Below are 14,651 nucleotides of genomic sequence, written 5' to 3'. Positions count from 1 at the left end.
CACACACACACACACACACACACACACACACACTCAGCTGAACTCGGATCAATATCAGAACCTGGGCCGGATCAGACCAGGTCCAGATGTTGGTCTGAAGAAAAACACACAGTCAATTTGTATTGAAATCAGCTGTTTAATATCAAAACAATAGAAAATGTGACGTCAGCAGAGACGAGAAGAGAAATGTGTTGATATGTTTCAAGAAAGACAGAAAATAACTGAAATAATAACAGAATAACAAAAATACAGAATATAGTTTAAAACCCAGTGAAACGTTTGTACTGTATCAAACATGAAGCTCAGAGACTCTGTTGGGTCCAGATCATGAAGTTCTGGTTGAAATGGTTCCGCTCTGCAGCTCTGCACGACTTCATTATGATGATGTTTGTATAAACCTTCAGCCTCTGTGCTTTGATATTACATCCGGCCATGTTGTGATTTTAATGAGGCGTATTCAGAGTGATGGTGGAGCGCTAACAGGAAGTCATGGACTCAATCTGAAAGTTCTTCTTTCTCCAACAGAAAATGAAAACAGACAAAAAAGAAAATAAATCACTAAAAAGACACAAATAAATATTCCTGACAAAAGTTCAGGGACGTCTTTAACTTGATTACAGGAACAAACCCAGTAAGTGAAAACGCTGCTTTACTCTCAAAGTTCAGACGGTGTTACTGTCATTAATACAACAACATAATAGTTATAGTTAATAATAATATATAGTAGATGGACATTTATATTCTACCAGTTTGTTTTTCCACAGTTAACTGCAGCATATTTAATTCAGACTGGTCCTGTGCTCAGTATGTGATGTATTTGAAGCTTTGGAGCCAAACTCATCTTTGAGCGTTCTGATGGCGCCGACCACACTCGCATATTTGTTGTAAGAATTTTCTGAAGGTAGAGAAAATTTCTTTTAGTCAGCATGAACAGAACAGCACGAGACATGGAGCTGCTGTCGAAGCATTAGCCAACTATGTGCTATCATTTCCTGGGTCAGCTGTATTCATATGTGTGGTTTCTCTGAGTGAGCTGAGGTATAAACTCATGTTTTCTTGTTTTCTTTCTCTTTATGATTTGCAGCATGTGCTCTCATTTTTATATCGTATTGTCTCATGTTTATTGTATCAAACCAGATAAATTCCTTACTTATGAAAATCTATTTATCAATAAACCAGTTAGAGGAGTGAAGTCAGAGGAGTGAGCAGAAGGAAACAGTGAAAACCAAGTTCAGTTCAAGAAATCCCAGAATAAAATCATAAAACTCAGTCCGATCCAGTCTGCAGGGACAGGAAGTCATAAGGTGGAGGTTTCTCCACTGAACCGGCCTGTCGCTCCACCTCAGCCACGGAGACGAAGCGTGGACGCCGGCGAACTTGTCTCTTGGTGTTGTGTTTGGGGTTTCTCTGGTACATGTCTGCATGAGTAGGACAAGATCAGAGAGACAAAATAAATATTTCTCCAAATTAACACAAGTATTAGCTTTATAGAACAACATGACCTGACATGTATATTTGGGTTCAGAGCTCACAGCAACTTGTTCAAGACTTGGGACATAAAGTAATTTCAGGACTCGCTGGTCATGGCTCGGGGCTTCACTTGATCATTGGCTTAAGACCTGTCTGGGACTTGATCTGAGACTTTGTTGTCTTCACTTGATGTGTCACATGGGGGATGTGACTTCAGAAGTGACTCAGGATATACTTGTCTTGACCTGGAACATGACTTGAAACTCGTCGTAGCACTCAGCTGTCATTACTTTTACAATTACTGAGGAGGCTCGTGTTCGTTGGACTGCAGGGACCTCCTGACAGCTTTCTGTGACTCTGTGGTTGCATCAGCCATCTTCTCTGGAGTAGCAGCAGACAGGAGGAGACTGGATACACTTATCAAGAAGGCCCGGTCCATCCTGGATCCTCTGGACCCGGTCCATCCTGGATCCTCTGGACCCGGTGCAGGTGGTGGAGAGAGCAGGATGATGGACCAGCTGTCATCACTGCTGGTGCAGGAGTCCAACCTGCAGGTCACTGTCTCAGCACCGGGCCAGACTGATACACAAGTGTGTGAAGGAGCGGTACCACAGGTCCGAGTGTGTGAAGGAGAGGTACCACAGGTCCGAGTGTGTGAAGGAGCGGTACCACAGGTCCAGGTGTGTGAAGGAGCGGTACCACAGGTCCAAGTGTGAAGGAGCGGTACCACAGGTCCGAGTGTGTGAAGGAGAGGTACCACAGGTCCGAGTGTGTACAGGAGAGGTACCACAGGTCCAGGTGTGTGAAGGAGAGGTACCACAGGTCCAAGTGTGTGAAGGAGCGGTACCACAGGTCCGAGTGTGTGAAGGAGCGGTACCACAGGTCCGAGTGTGTGAAGGAGAGGTACCACAGGTCCGAGTGTGTGAAGGAGCGGTACCACAGGTCCAGGTGTGTGAAGGAGCGGTACCACAGGTCCAAGTGTGAAGGAGCGGTACCACAGGTCCGAGTGTGTGAAGGAGCGGTACCACAGGTCCGAGTGAGTGAAGGAGCGGTACCACAGGTCCGAGTGTGTGAAGGAGAGGTACCACAGGTCCGAGTGTGTGAAGGAGAGGTACCACAGGTCCAAGTGAGTGAAGGAGAGGTACCACAGGTCCGAGTGTGTGAAGGAGCGGTACCACAGGTCCGAGTGTGTGAAGGAGAGGTACCACAGGTCCAAGTGTGTGAAGGAGCGGTACCACAGGTCCAAGTGTGTGAAGGAGAGGTACCACAGGTCCAGGTATGTGAAGGAGCGGTACCACAGGTCCAAGTGAGTGAAGGAGCGGTACCACAGGTCCAGGTGTGTGAAGGAGCGGTACCACAGGTCCAAGTGTGTGAAGGAGAGGTACCACAGGTCCAAGTGTGTGAAGGAGCGGTACCACAGGTCCAGGTGTGTGAAGGAGCGGTACCACAGGTCCGAGTGTGTGAAGGAGAGGTACCACAGGTCCGAGTGTGTGAAGGAGCGGTACCACAGGTCCAAGTGAGTGAAGGAGCGGTACCATAGGTCCGAGTGTGTGAAGGAGAGGTACCACAGGTCCAGGTATGTGAAGGAGCGGTACCACAGGTCCAAGTGAGTGAAGGAGCGGTACCACAGGTCCAAGTGTGTGAAGGAGAGGTACCACAGGTCCAAGTGTGTGAAGGAGCGGTACCACAGGTCCAGGTGTGTGAAGGAGCGGTACCACAGGTCCGAGTGTGTGAAGGAGAGGTACCACAGGTCCGAGTGTGTGAAGGAGCGGTACCACAGGTCCGAGTGTGTGAAGGAGAGGTACCATAGGTCCGAGTGTGTGAAGGAGCGGTACCACAGGTCCGAGTGTGTACAGGAGAGGTACCACAGGTCCAAGTGTATGAAGGAGCGGTACCACAGGTCCAAGTGTATACAGGAGAGGTACCACAGGTCCGAGTGTGTGAAGGAGCGGTACCACAGGTCCAGGTGTGTGAAGGAGCGGTACCACAGGTCCGAGTGTGTGAAGGAGCGGTACCACAGGTCCGAGTGTGTGAAGGAGAGGTACCACAGGTCCAAGTGAGTGAAGGAGAGGTACCACAGGTCCGAGTGTGTGAAGGAGCGGTACCACAGGTCCAAGTGAGTGAAGGAGAGGTACCACAGGTCCGAGTGTGTGAAGGAGCGGTACCACAGGTCCAGGTGTGTGAAGGAGCGGTACCACAGGTCCGAGTGTGTACAGGAGAGGTACCACAGGTCCGAGTGTGTGAAGGAGAGGTACCATAGGTCCAAGTGTGTGAAGGAGAGGTACCACAGGTCCAAGTGAGTGAAGGAGAGGTACCACAGGTCCAAGTGTGTGAAGGAGAGGTACCACAGGTCCAAGTGTGTGAAGGAGAGGTACCACAGGTCCAAGTGTGTGAAGGAGCGGTACCACAGGTCCAGGTGTGTGAAGGAGCGGTACCACAGGTCCGAGTGTGTGAAGGAGCGGTACCACAGGTCCAAGTGAGTGAAGGAGAGGTACCATAGGTCCGAGTGTGTGAAGGAGAGGTACCACAGGTCCAGGTGTGTGAAGGAGCGGTACCACAGGTCCGAGTGTGTGAAGGAGAGGTACCACAGGTCCAGGTATGTGAAGGAGCGGTACCACAGGTCCAAGTGAGTGAAGGAGCGGTACCACAGGTCCAAGTGTGTGAAGGAGAGGTACCACAGGTCCAAGTGTGTGAAGGAGCGGTACCACAGGTCCAGGTGTGTGAAGGAGCGGTACCACAGGTCCGAGTGTGTGAAGGAGAGGCTCCACAGGTCCGAGTGTGTGAAGGAGCGGTACCACAGGTCCAGGTGTGTGAAGGAGCGGTACCACAGGTCCGAGTGTGTGAAGGAGAGGTACCATAGGTCCGAGTGTGTGAAGGAGTGGTACCGCAGGTCCGAGTGTGTACAGGAGAGGTACCACAGGTCCAAGTGTATGAAGGAGCGGTACCACAGGTCCAAGTGTGTACAGGAGAGGTACCACAGGTCCGAGTGTGTGAAGGAGCGGTACCACAGGTCCAGGTGTGTGAAGGAGCGGTACCACAGGTCCGAGTGTGTGAAGGAGCGGTACCACAGGTCCGAGTGTGTGAAGGAGAGGTACCACAGGTCCAAGTGAGTGAAGGAGAGGTACCACAGGTCCGAGTGTGTGAAGGAGCGGTACCACAGGTCCAAGTGAGTGAAGGAGAGGTACCACAGGTCCGAGTGTGTGAAGGAGCGGTACCACAGGTCCAGGTGTGTGAAGGAGCGGTACCACAGGTCCGAGTGTGTACAGGAGAGGTACCACAGGTCCGAGTGTGTGAAGGAGAGGTACCATAGGTCCAAGTGTGTGAAGGAGAGGTACCACAGGTCCAAGTGAGTGAAGGAGAGGTACCACAGGTCCGAGTGTGTGAAGGAGAGGTACCACAGGTCCGAGTGTGTAAAGGAGCGGTACCACAGGTCCGAGTGTGTACAGGAGAGGTACCACAGGTCCGAGTGTGTGAAGGAGCGGTACCACAGGTCCGAGTGTGTACAGGGGAGGTACCACAGGTCCAAGTGTGTGAAGGAGCGGTACCACAGGTCCAAGTGTGTACAGGAGAGGTACCACAGGTCCGAGTGAGTGAAGGAGCGGTACCACAGGTCCGAGTGTGTGAAGGAGCGGTACCACAGGTCCGAGTGAGTGAAGGAGAGGTATCACAGGTCCGAGTGTGTGAAGGAGCGGTACCACAGGTCCGAGTGTGTGAAGGGGAGGTACCACAGGTCCGAGTGTGTGAAGGAGAGGTACCACAGGTCCGAGTGTGTGAAGGAGCGGTACCACAGGTCCGAGTGTACAGGAGCGGTACCAGAGGTCCGAGTGTGTGAAGGAGCGGTACCACAGGTCCGAGTGTGTGAAGGAGCGGTACCACAGGTCCAGGTGTGTACAGGAGCGGTGCCACAGGTCCAGGTGTGTGAAGGAGCGGTACCACAGGTCCGAGTGTGAGGAGAGGTATCACAGGTCCGAGTGTGTGAAGGAGAGGTACCACAGGTCCAGGTGTGTGAAGGAGCGGTACCACAGGTCCAGGTGTGTACAGGAGCGGTACCACAGGTCCGAGTGTGTACAGGAGCGGTACCACAGGTCCGAGTGTGTGAAGGAGCGGTACCACAGGTCCGAGTGTGTACAGGAGCGGTACCACAGGTCCGAGTGTGTGAGGGAGAGGTACCACAGGTCCAAGTGAGTGAAGGAGCGGTACCACAGGTCCGAGTGTGTACAGGAGCGGTACCACAGGTCCGAGTGTGTGAGGGAGAGGTACCACAGGTCCAAGTGAGTGAAGGAGAGGTACCACAGGTCCGAGTGTGTACAGGAGCGGTACCACAGGTCCGAGTGTGTACAGGAGCGGTACCACAGGTCCGTCCTTCCTGCTGCTCTACAAGCAGCGCTGCTCCCAGTAGACCTCACGGTGCAATACAAACTCTGTACATAACTAATTTCTCATATCTATTTTTCATCAATAACATTACACTGCCACAGTGTTTATATTTGTTCATAGTATGTATATTATGTATATACAAGTCTAATTCTATTTCTTACCTTTAATTATATTGTCTATTTCTTTTAATATTATTATTCTTTCGTTTTCGTTTCGTTTCGTTTCGTTTTCTTCCGCTTTATCCATGCGGGTCGCGGGTGATGTTACCGCTTTTATACCACCTTTTTTTTTTCAAGGTGGAGCGGGGGTACTGGGGCCAAATCCAGTGACTCTATGGGCGAAGGCCAGGGTACTCCCTGGATGAGTCGCCAGCTCATCGCAGGACCCTTACTGATGGCAGTGGCTGCCATTATTATTATTCTTTATTGTAATATTTCAGTCCTTTGGCTGCTGCGGCACAGACATTTCCCCATTTGCAGGACTAAGAAAGGGATTCTGATTCTGATTCTGATTCTGATTCCTTGAGAAACACCACAGGACTAAGTCACCTGTCTGGACTTTTACGTTGTCTGAGGGACTTATTTGTCTTGACCCTGGACTTGGAACTTGACTTGGAACTTGACTTGGAACTTGACTTGAGACATTATTTGGGACCTTCTTGTCTCAACATAGTGTTTGACTTGGGGATTTCAAATTTTGACTTTGGACCTGAAGTCTTGAGTTAGGACATGACTCACCTTAAGACCACCTGTCTTGACTTGGGGCGTGTACTGGGACTTCCCTGGCCTGACTTGGGACCTAACTCTTGAAAAGTTAATTATTTGTCTTGGGACTAACCTGTCTTGGAACTTAATTTTCTTCTCCTTTACGACTTGTTTTCGGACCTGTTGGTGTAGACTTGGAACTTGACTCTGGAGTTTCCTGTCCAGACTCTGGACGTAGGGTTAGGGTTTGGGTCTAGTCAGGACTAACATGACTTGTGAAACAGTTACTGAGTTCGAGCTCTGACAAGAACAGACAGGAAGTCGTACCTCTGAAGCTGATGACATACTGTCTCTGGCCTTTCACTACTTGGACGTCAGCTGTTTTGTCGGAGAGGAACGCCTCCTCCAGAGTTTGTGATGTCACTGAGGTGCTGCGTTGCTTTTCATCCTGAGAGAGGCAGAGATGGGTTAGCATGCTAACATGCTAATATCACGATCCCAGTCAGCATTGATGTGATGAAAAAACACATCTGATCCTTTAAGTTCAAGCTGACACAGCAGTCTGACTCACCAGCTGTCCGTACTCCACCCAGTTCCCCTGGTCCCCCTTATAGTACCACAGCCACTGAGTCGTCAGGGTGTAGTGAGGCGGCTTTGTTACCGAGGAAACGGTGGAGAGACGGCGAACACGCTGCGACCCCTGACTTTTCGTCAGGAAGTTGACGGGCTGATCGCCACCGCTGAAAACAAAGTAGAGTTTCAGTCGACACTTCATCAACAGCAGATTGATTTCAAACCTGAAGAGTGACATGTGACCTCTGACCTCTGTGTCTTAGACGGGTCACAGAAATCTTGCTCGATGTCCTCCATGTGCTGCAGGTCTATCCAGGTGAGGCCATCAAACACCTCCCACTTGTAGGGCAGGTGGAAGTGAACACGGCGGCACTCGTCTACACAAAGAGAGACGAGAAAACTCAACGATAAAAACACAAGAACTGAAAATATGCACACTGAAGCACACAAGAGAGAAAAATACTCATTTTAATCAGCCTGAATGTGAACAAAATCAAAAAGACTTCAACAGATTGTCCAATCATCTGCTGACAAACACACCAACCGTAACACAAAAAACACTGACAACTAAATTAATATGTAACAACTAAGAGACGAGACAAAGACGTAAAAGACGTAAGAAGCCATAAACAGACAGAGAGGGAGACTGGAATGTGGAGAAAAGGCGTGTTAGTGTCTCGTATCTGCAGAGAGTTTCTGATTTTCTCTCTTTGTTGCTGCTCGGGACGCTTTACCAACCCAACATGTGTCTATTTGACGTCCTGGGAATGCGACTCAACAATCAACTGTCTTTGTGGTGCGTTCAGGAACAGCTGGGACAAATCCTACTGATTCTACCTTTAACTTTAATAGTCTTTGAATTCTATTAATATGACGTGAGCTTCAGTTAGCTTTGAGCACAAATGTCCTTCAGAGGGAGACTTTTTACTCTGATACTCTGAGTACATGTCAGAGCCTGTAATCTATTACTTTACTGGAGTAAACAAGCTGAATCAGTGCTTGAGTCTGTTTTTACTCGAGTATCTGAACTTCTCCTGTCAGTCAGGATCAGAATAAACACATTCAGCTGTATTTTGTTGTTTCTGTTTGGGATTTTGATGTAAACTGACTGATGTGATTGTTCAGAGTGATCAGACTCAGTCTGACACATGAAGAGTCTAAACTCTGCTGCCGCCTGGTGGAGTTTAAAGTTAACTGCAGGAACAACAGACCTGTCGATCACATGACGACAACATGAAGGTGAATCAGTCTGAAGGTGAACTCACTGCGAAACCTGCAGCTGTTCCTGATGAAGTGCAGACAGATGTTGTTCCTGTCATCAGTCTGAGGTTTACACCAAGACTCTGGAAGATTCTCTGAAACACACGGACATGAAGAGATCAACACCTGCAGCAGGTCCAACTGAGCAACGGTGTGTTCGCGTCATCTGTGGAGGTTAAACGTGACCACAGGTGTGTTTGTGTCACCTGTGGAGGTGGCGGCAGCACTGAGGTGGTAGATGTTCCTGTAGATGAAGGGCAGCTCCTGGATGATGTCTCTGCTCAGTCCTCTCTCCTCCAACATGCGGCGGCCATGGTTTCCGATGGCGTGCAGCCGTTTACACTTGAGTCCGAAGGTGCAGTCGCCTTGAACAAAGTGCTGACACAGGTGGACTTTGGTGCAGGTCTGCTCGAAGCTGCAGCTGCCGTGCGGACCGGAACCTTTGTTATAGTGCTGACACACCTGGGATGAGACGGGACACGTTACACCTGAGATGCACCTGAAGGACTGACCAGCGACTGTGACCAAAAGTTTGAGAAGACAAAATAAAGTTTATGTTGAATGGATGAAAACCAGATCCTGAGACACAAAATGTCACAATTATGAAATAATTCTGTCACAAGCATGAAGAATAATCAGATGTGATGAGTCACAGTTATTATGTCATTCTGAGATCATCGTCATCATCTATGAACTTTGTAACATCTTAAAGTTTTATCCTAATTATGTGATCTAAAAAAAATCTGATTTTAATGAGATTTGAATTGAATCTGAGAATTCTGATGATTACAAGATAACATTCTTTAACTACGTGTTTCCCTCTGAATACAGATCTCATAATGTTTCATTATGACATCATAACGAGACAATGATCCTGACAGAACAGAGTGTTTTACCTCAGTGGAAACAGGACACTTATTATCTTTATGGTTTGTTCTTTTTTCTTTTTGGTCTTTTTTATTTTTGTTCTCTGCTTCGTTATTTTAACCTCAGCTTCTGATTGAGTTCTTCAGGCGTCTCTTCACTCGTTTCTTCTTCTTCTCTCACTGTGTTACCACACGACTCATTAACACCTGTTCTCAGATCAGACTGAAGGATCCTCATGTCTGTTCACATCCACTGAAACCAGAACTGAGGCTACTCTGGTCCAAACGTCTCCAGAAGAGAGAAGAGAAGAAACTGAGAGAGGACACAGAGACGGCAGAACAAACTGCAGGAACGTGTTTCAGGTTCAGATAAAGTTCAAAGAACACGAAGAAGAATCAGAAGAGTTATTGTAAGAATATCTGAAGAAAACTCCTGACTAATGATCAGGGCCCGTATTCACAAAGAATCTTCAGGCTAAAAGTAGCTCCTAACAGGAGAATTTAGGAGCAACTCCTAAAAATAATGGGCGTGTCAGTCGTTACTTTAGGACTCCTAATTTTTGAAAATAAGAGTTATTCACAAAACATTTTAGGCCTAAAAGTAGCAGCTAAGTCTGGGAGACCTTAGAAGTAGTCCAGAGGACTCCTGACTCACTAAGACCTGGTCACAGCTGAATGTTCTGGAGACGCTAAATAACAGGGAATTATTAAAATGATGTCGGATGGACCGTGAAGGGATTGAAGTTGTGGTTGAGTTTGTGAGAGACGCAATAACGTTCCCAACCAACCGAAACAATCCAATAACACAAGAGTTAAAATGTTTGGCAACACTCCGGTGTTTGGCTACAGGGAAAATGCAGCTCTGCAACGCGGATAATTTAGGAATATCACAGCCATCAGTAAGCCGCTCTACCTCCCAAACCATCAATGTGCCCTGTAGACCTCATATAAAACCGTCAGTTTATCCAGTTTTCTTTAGACAATCGCCAACAACAAAGAATCAAAGCCAAATTCATGGAAATTGCAGGTATACCCGGTGTGATCGGTGCCATTGATGGGACGCATATTAAAATAATTGCACCTTCTCAGGACGAAGACGTCTTTGTCAATCGGAAAAAGTTGCATTCCATCAACACACAAATTGTCTTTGACGCACATTACAATATACTGGACATTGTTGCGAAATGTCCCGGATCAACACACGATTCCCGAGAGTGGTTTGACGCGGCTTAATTCTCCTCATAAATACACTTCTTTATCTAATATCTTTTCTTAGGAAGGAAAGTGGCCTTTTTGCCTCTGATTCACGTATTTCGTATCACTCCGCGCTCTAAAATCTTTGCTCCGCAAGTAGTCCGGTCACTTTTCACCCCAGCGTCTTCGGTCGCTAAGCGACGTCAGCTGATCTGTAGTCTACTTTATATCGGAAAAACCTACTCCTAGGCCACTAGTATGGATGAGTTTCACAATAACTTTAATATTCTTGGAGAATACGGTGATTTCAACTCTTGGCAAAAGACTGAGTTGTCGTCACCGGTCAAGAAAAGAAAAAGAGAGGAAAGCAGTGAAGAGGGAGAAGTGAAACGGCGTCGGTGTGGCGAACTATATTTCTCTGCTGAAAAACACTATAAACGGTAACAAATAAATTGTAAAAAGACACACTGTGTCAAGTTTTCTTTTGTGTTGGCAAGTGACCGTGTAATAAGCGGGATAATGTATAGAACGGCGGTCACTATCGGGAAAGGACGCTTCGTGTCGGGGTCCGGTTTGTCCTGTCGGGACTTACTTTCCCGATAGTGACTGCCGTTCTATACATTATCCCTTACTTATACTTTGGTCTGGGGGAATACTCGATTTTGATTGGCTGCAGGGTGTCCATTAACCCCTGATATATGTACACCTACTAAGTAGTTCCAGTCAAGTTGTCTGTTCACCGCTGTAAATTAATGCGCTAGCTGGCGTATCAAATCTGAATATGTTATTTCCAGCACTGACTTCAGTCCGTCAGTTACTTCTAGTTTGGGAGTTCACTGTTTTCAGAACTAAAAGTAGGTCTCAGCAGCTTTGTGAATTACTTAAGAAACGACTCCTACATCAAAACTTTCAGTCCCATTTAGGAGTCCTCCTAACGTTAAGATAAAAGTCTTTGTGAATACGGGCCCAAATCTGTGTGCAATTATTAGCTGTGTCACAGGTATGGGTGTTTGTGTTTCTGTGTTTCTGTGTGTGTGTGTGTATGTGTGTGTGTGTGCGTGCGTGCGTGTGTGTGTGTGTTACCTGTGGCAGCAGCGAGGGGTCGTTCTGCAGCAGCAGCAGAAACAGGTCGTCCTCGTTGAGCTCGTGCAGCGTACACTCTCTCAGTAATCGATAGTTGTGATCTGAACGAATGTCGTGAGAGAATTTACACGACCTTCTGCGACAGACACACAACAACGGGGTCTTTAATCAATCAGAACTGATCAGGATCCATCATCAATACTTTATATCTGTTATGTTTATAATAGTTAAAGATCATTTAGGGTCACAATAAAAGTGATGAAGCGTGAGGAGTGTGATGAAGAGTGAGGAGTGTGATGAAGAGTGAGGAGTGTGATGACGTGATGAAGAGTGAGGAGTGTGATGAGGTGATGAAGAGTGAGGAGTGTGATGACATGATGAAGCGTGAGGAGTGTGATGACGTGATGAAGAGTGAGGAGTGTGATGACGTGATGAAGAGTGAGGAGTGTGATGACATGATGAAGCGTGAGGAGAGTGATGACATGATGAAGAGTGAGGAGAGTGATGACGTGATGAAGAGTGAGGAGTGTGATGACATGATGAAGAGTGAGGAGTGTGATGACATGATGAAGCGTGAGGAGTGTGATGACGTGATGAAGAGTGAGGAGTGTGATGACGTGATGAAGCGTGAGGAGTGTGATGACATGATGAAGCGTGAGGAGAGTGATGACGTGAAGAAGAGTGAGGAGAGTGATGACGTGATGAAGAGTGAGGAGTGTGATGACGTGATGAAGAGTGAGGAGTGTGATGAGGTGATGAAGAGTGAGGAGTGTGATGACGTGATGAAGAGTGAGGAGTGTGATGAGGTGATGAAGAGTGAGGAGTGTGATGACGTGATGAAGAGTGAGGAGTGTGATGAGGTGATGAAGAGTGAGGAGTGTGATGACATGATGAAGCGTGAGGAGTGTGATGACGTGATGAAGAGTGAGGAGTGTGATGAGGTGATGAAGAGTGAGGAGTGTGATGACGTGATGAAGAGTGAGGAGTGTGATGAGGTGATGAAGAGTGAGGAGTGTGATGACGTGATGAAGAGTGAGGAGTGTGATGAGGTGATGAAGAGTGAGGAGTGTGATGACGTGATGAAGAGTGAGGAGTGTGATGAGGTGATGAAGAGTGAGGAGTGTGATGAGGGTGATGAAGAGTGAGGAGTGTGATGACGTGATGAAGAGTGAGGAGTGTGATGAGGTGATGAAGAGTGAGGAGTGTGATGACGTGATGAAGAGTGAGGAGTGTGATGAGGTGATGAAGAGTGAGGAGTGTGATGACGTGATAAAGAGTGAGGAGTGTGATGAGGTGATGAAGAGTGAGGAGTGTGATGACGTGATAAAGAGTGAGGAGTGTGATGAGGTGATGAAGAGTGAGAAGTGTGATGAGGTGATGAAGAGTGAGGAGTGTGATGACGTGATGAAGAGTGAGGAGTGTGATGAGGTGATGAAGAGTGAGGAGTGTGATGAGGTGATGAAGAGTGAGGAGTGTGATGAGGTGATGAAGAGTGAGGAGTGTGATGACGTGATGAAGAGTGAGGAGTGTGATGAGGTGATGAAGAGTGAGGAGTGTGATGACGTGATGAAGAGTGAGGAGTGTGATGAGGTGATGAAGAGTGAGGAGTGTGATGACGTGATGAAGAGTGAGGAGTGTGATGAGGTGATGAAGAGTGAGGAGTGTGATGACGTGATGAAGAGTGAGGAGTGTGATGAGGTGATGAAGAGTGAGGAGTGTGATGACGTGATAAAGAGTGAGGAGTGTGATGACGTGATGAAGAGTGAGAAGTGTGATGACGTGATGAGCTGCTTCAGTTTCTATTTCCTTAAGTTTCGTTTGGTCTCTTCACTGCAGCAGGAAGCCTGTATCACTCCGCGGCGGAGGAGTAAATAGACCAGATTTCATCAGATAAAAAATATGATCAGTAAAAGCTCCTGATCATTTTATTGTCAATCTACTGTTGTCATTGATCTACGGAAGCCTGGAAGAGAAGAAAATATTCAAAGCCGTCGTGTTCAGCTCGTGAGATGGAGGATGTATCCCTCCGCTGCCGACAAACAAACGGACTTTATTCACATTTTATCGCTCTGACGCGTCTCTGACGTGCTCACGTCGACATGAATCAAACGTGCCACTTTAAGATGAACCTGTTGTTGTTGCCTGAAACACCTGCGCGCGTGCACGCCGCTCACCTGCCCTTGCCGAACCTGCAGTTTCCGTAGATGAAGAACTTGCAGAGATGGAGCTGCTGGCAGCCTCCGTCCTCTTCTCCGGACCCGGACCCGGACTCGGTGCACGGCTCCCGGCCGTACCTGCTGCACAGCCGCAGGGAGGTCTGAGCGACCACCGTGCAGTTCTCCAGCCGCTCCTCGCCGGCCCCTACAGGCCCGCGGACCAGTAGGAAGCGGGGGCACTGCTGGATGATGTCGAGGAACTGTTTCTCGGTGATGTCGCAGCACTGCAGCAGCTTCCGGTACAGCTGCAGCAGCTGCATGGATCCAGAGCTGCTGCACAGCAGGCTGGTGGCCAACAGGACCTCTCTGCTGTACGACATGATGAGCACTGACAGCTGATCACAGCTGATCACACTGAGGAGCAGGAAACACCCCAGACCGTCACAATAAAAGCACACAGTACTGTCTGACAGGGACAGCCAATCACAAGTGCTGTTATGGCTGCTGGACAATAAACCGACATCCTGATTGGTGAAATATTACAGATGGGGCGTGACATCATCATCATCGTCATCATCATCATTATTATGTACACTGAAACTATTTCATTTAGAGATTAAAGTCTGATTTTTATATTTAAGAGAAACTACAGTCTGTCATGTTGTGTAACGTTTACACTGATCTTCAGTTACAACACAACTAAATATTCACAGGAGGAAAACATGTTTTTGGATATTATTATTAGTCAGAACGATCCTTAAAGGAATGACAACAGATTTATTTTTAATAAAGGCTTTATTATAACAGTATGTCCTGACAGACATATCTTAATAACACAGTAGAATTATGATAATGATCCAGTGACCAGTGTTGGTGAAGCTACTTTGCAACGTATCTTGTAAAACTACATGTAGTTCAGCCCTGCAGTAGTTTGAACAAACTACATTTCTACTCCTGGAGAAATGTAG

General features: G+C 47.5%; 1 protein-coding gene across 1 annotated transcript; it reads right to left on the bottom strand.

The window, feature by feature from the left end:
- Nucleotides 1-116: 116 nt before the first annotated feature.
- On the bottom strand, nucleotides 117-14,145 carry parp12b (poly (ADP-ribose) polymerase family, member 12b). The gene is made up of 8 exons (XM_030440604.1): nucleotides 13,702-14,145; nucleotides 11,528-11,663; nucleotides 8,591-8,846; nucleotides 8,390-8,479; nucleotides 7,375-7,501; nucleotides 7,123-7,291; nucleotides 6,879-6,999; nucleotides 117-1,418 (listed from the first exon to the last, which is right to left on the bottom strand). The coding sequence occupies exons 1-8, from the start codon at nucleotides 14,061-14,063 to the stop codon at nucleotides 1,267-1,269; spliced, it is 1,413 nt and encodes a 470-aa protein (XP_030296464.1). The 5' UTR covers nucleotides 14,064-14,145; the 3' UTR covers nucleotides 117-1,266.
- Nucleotides 14,146-14,651: the final 506 nt, after the last annotated feature.

The sequence above is a fragment of the Sparus aurata genome, chromosome 14 (genome assembly GCF_900880675.1).
Source record: "Sparus aurata chromosome 14, fSpaAur1.1, whole genome shotgun sequence".
NCBI classification, from domain to species: domain Eukaryota; kingdom Metazoa; phylum Chordata; class Actinopteri; order Spariformes; family Sparidae; genus Sparus; species Sparus aurata.
The sequence above is the reverse complement of the archived record's forward strand: the minus strand, read 5'-3'. Positions and strand labels throughout refer to the sequence as shown.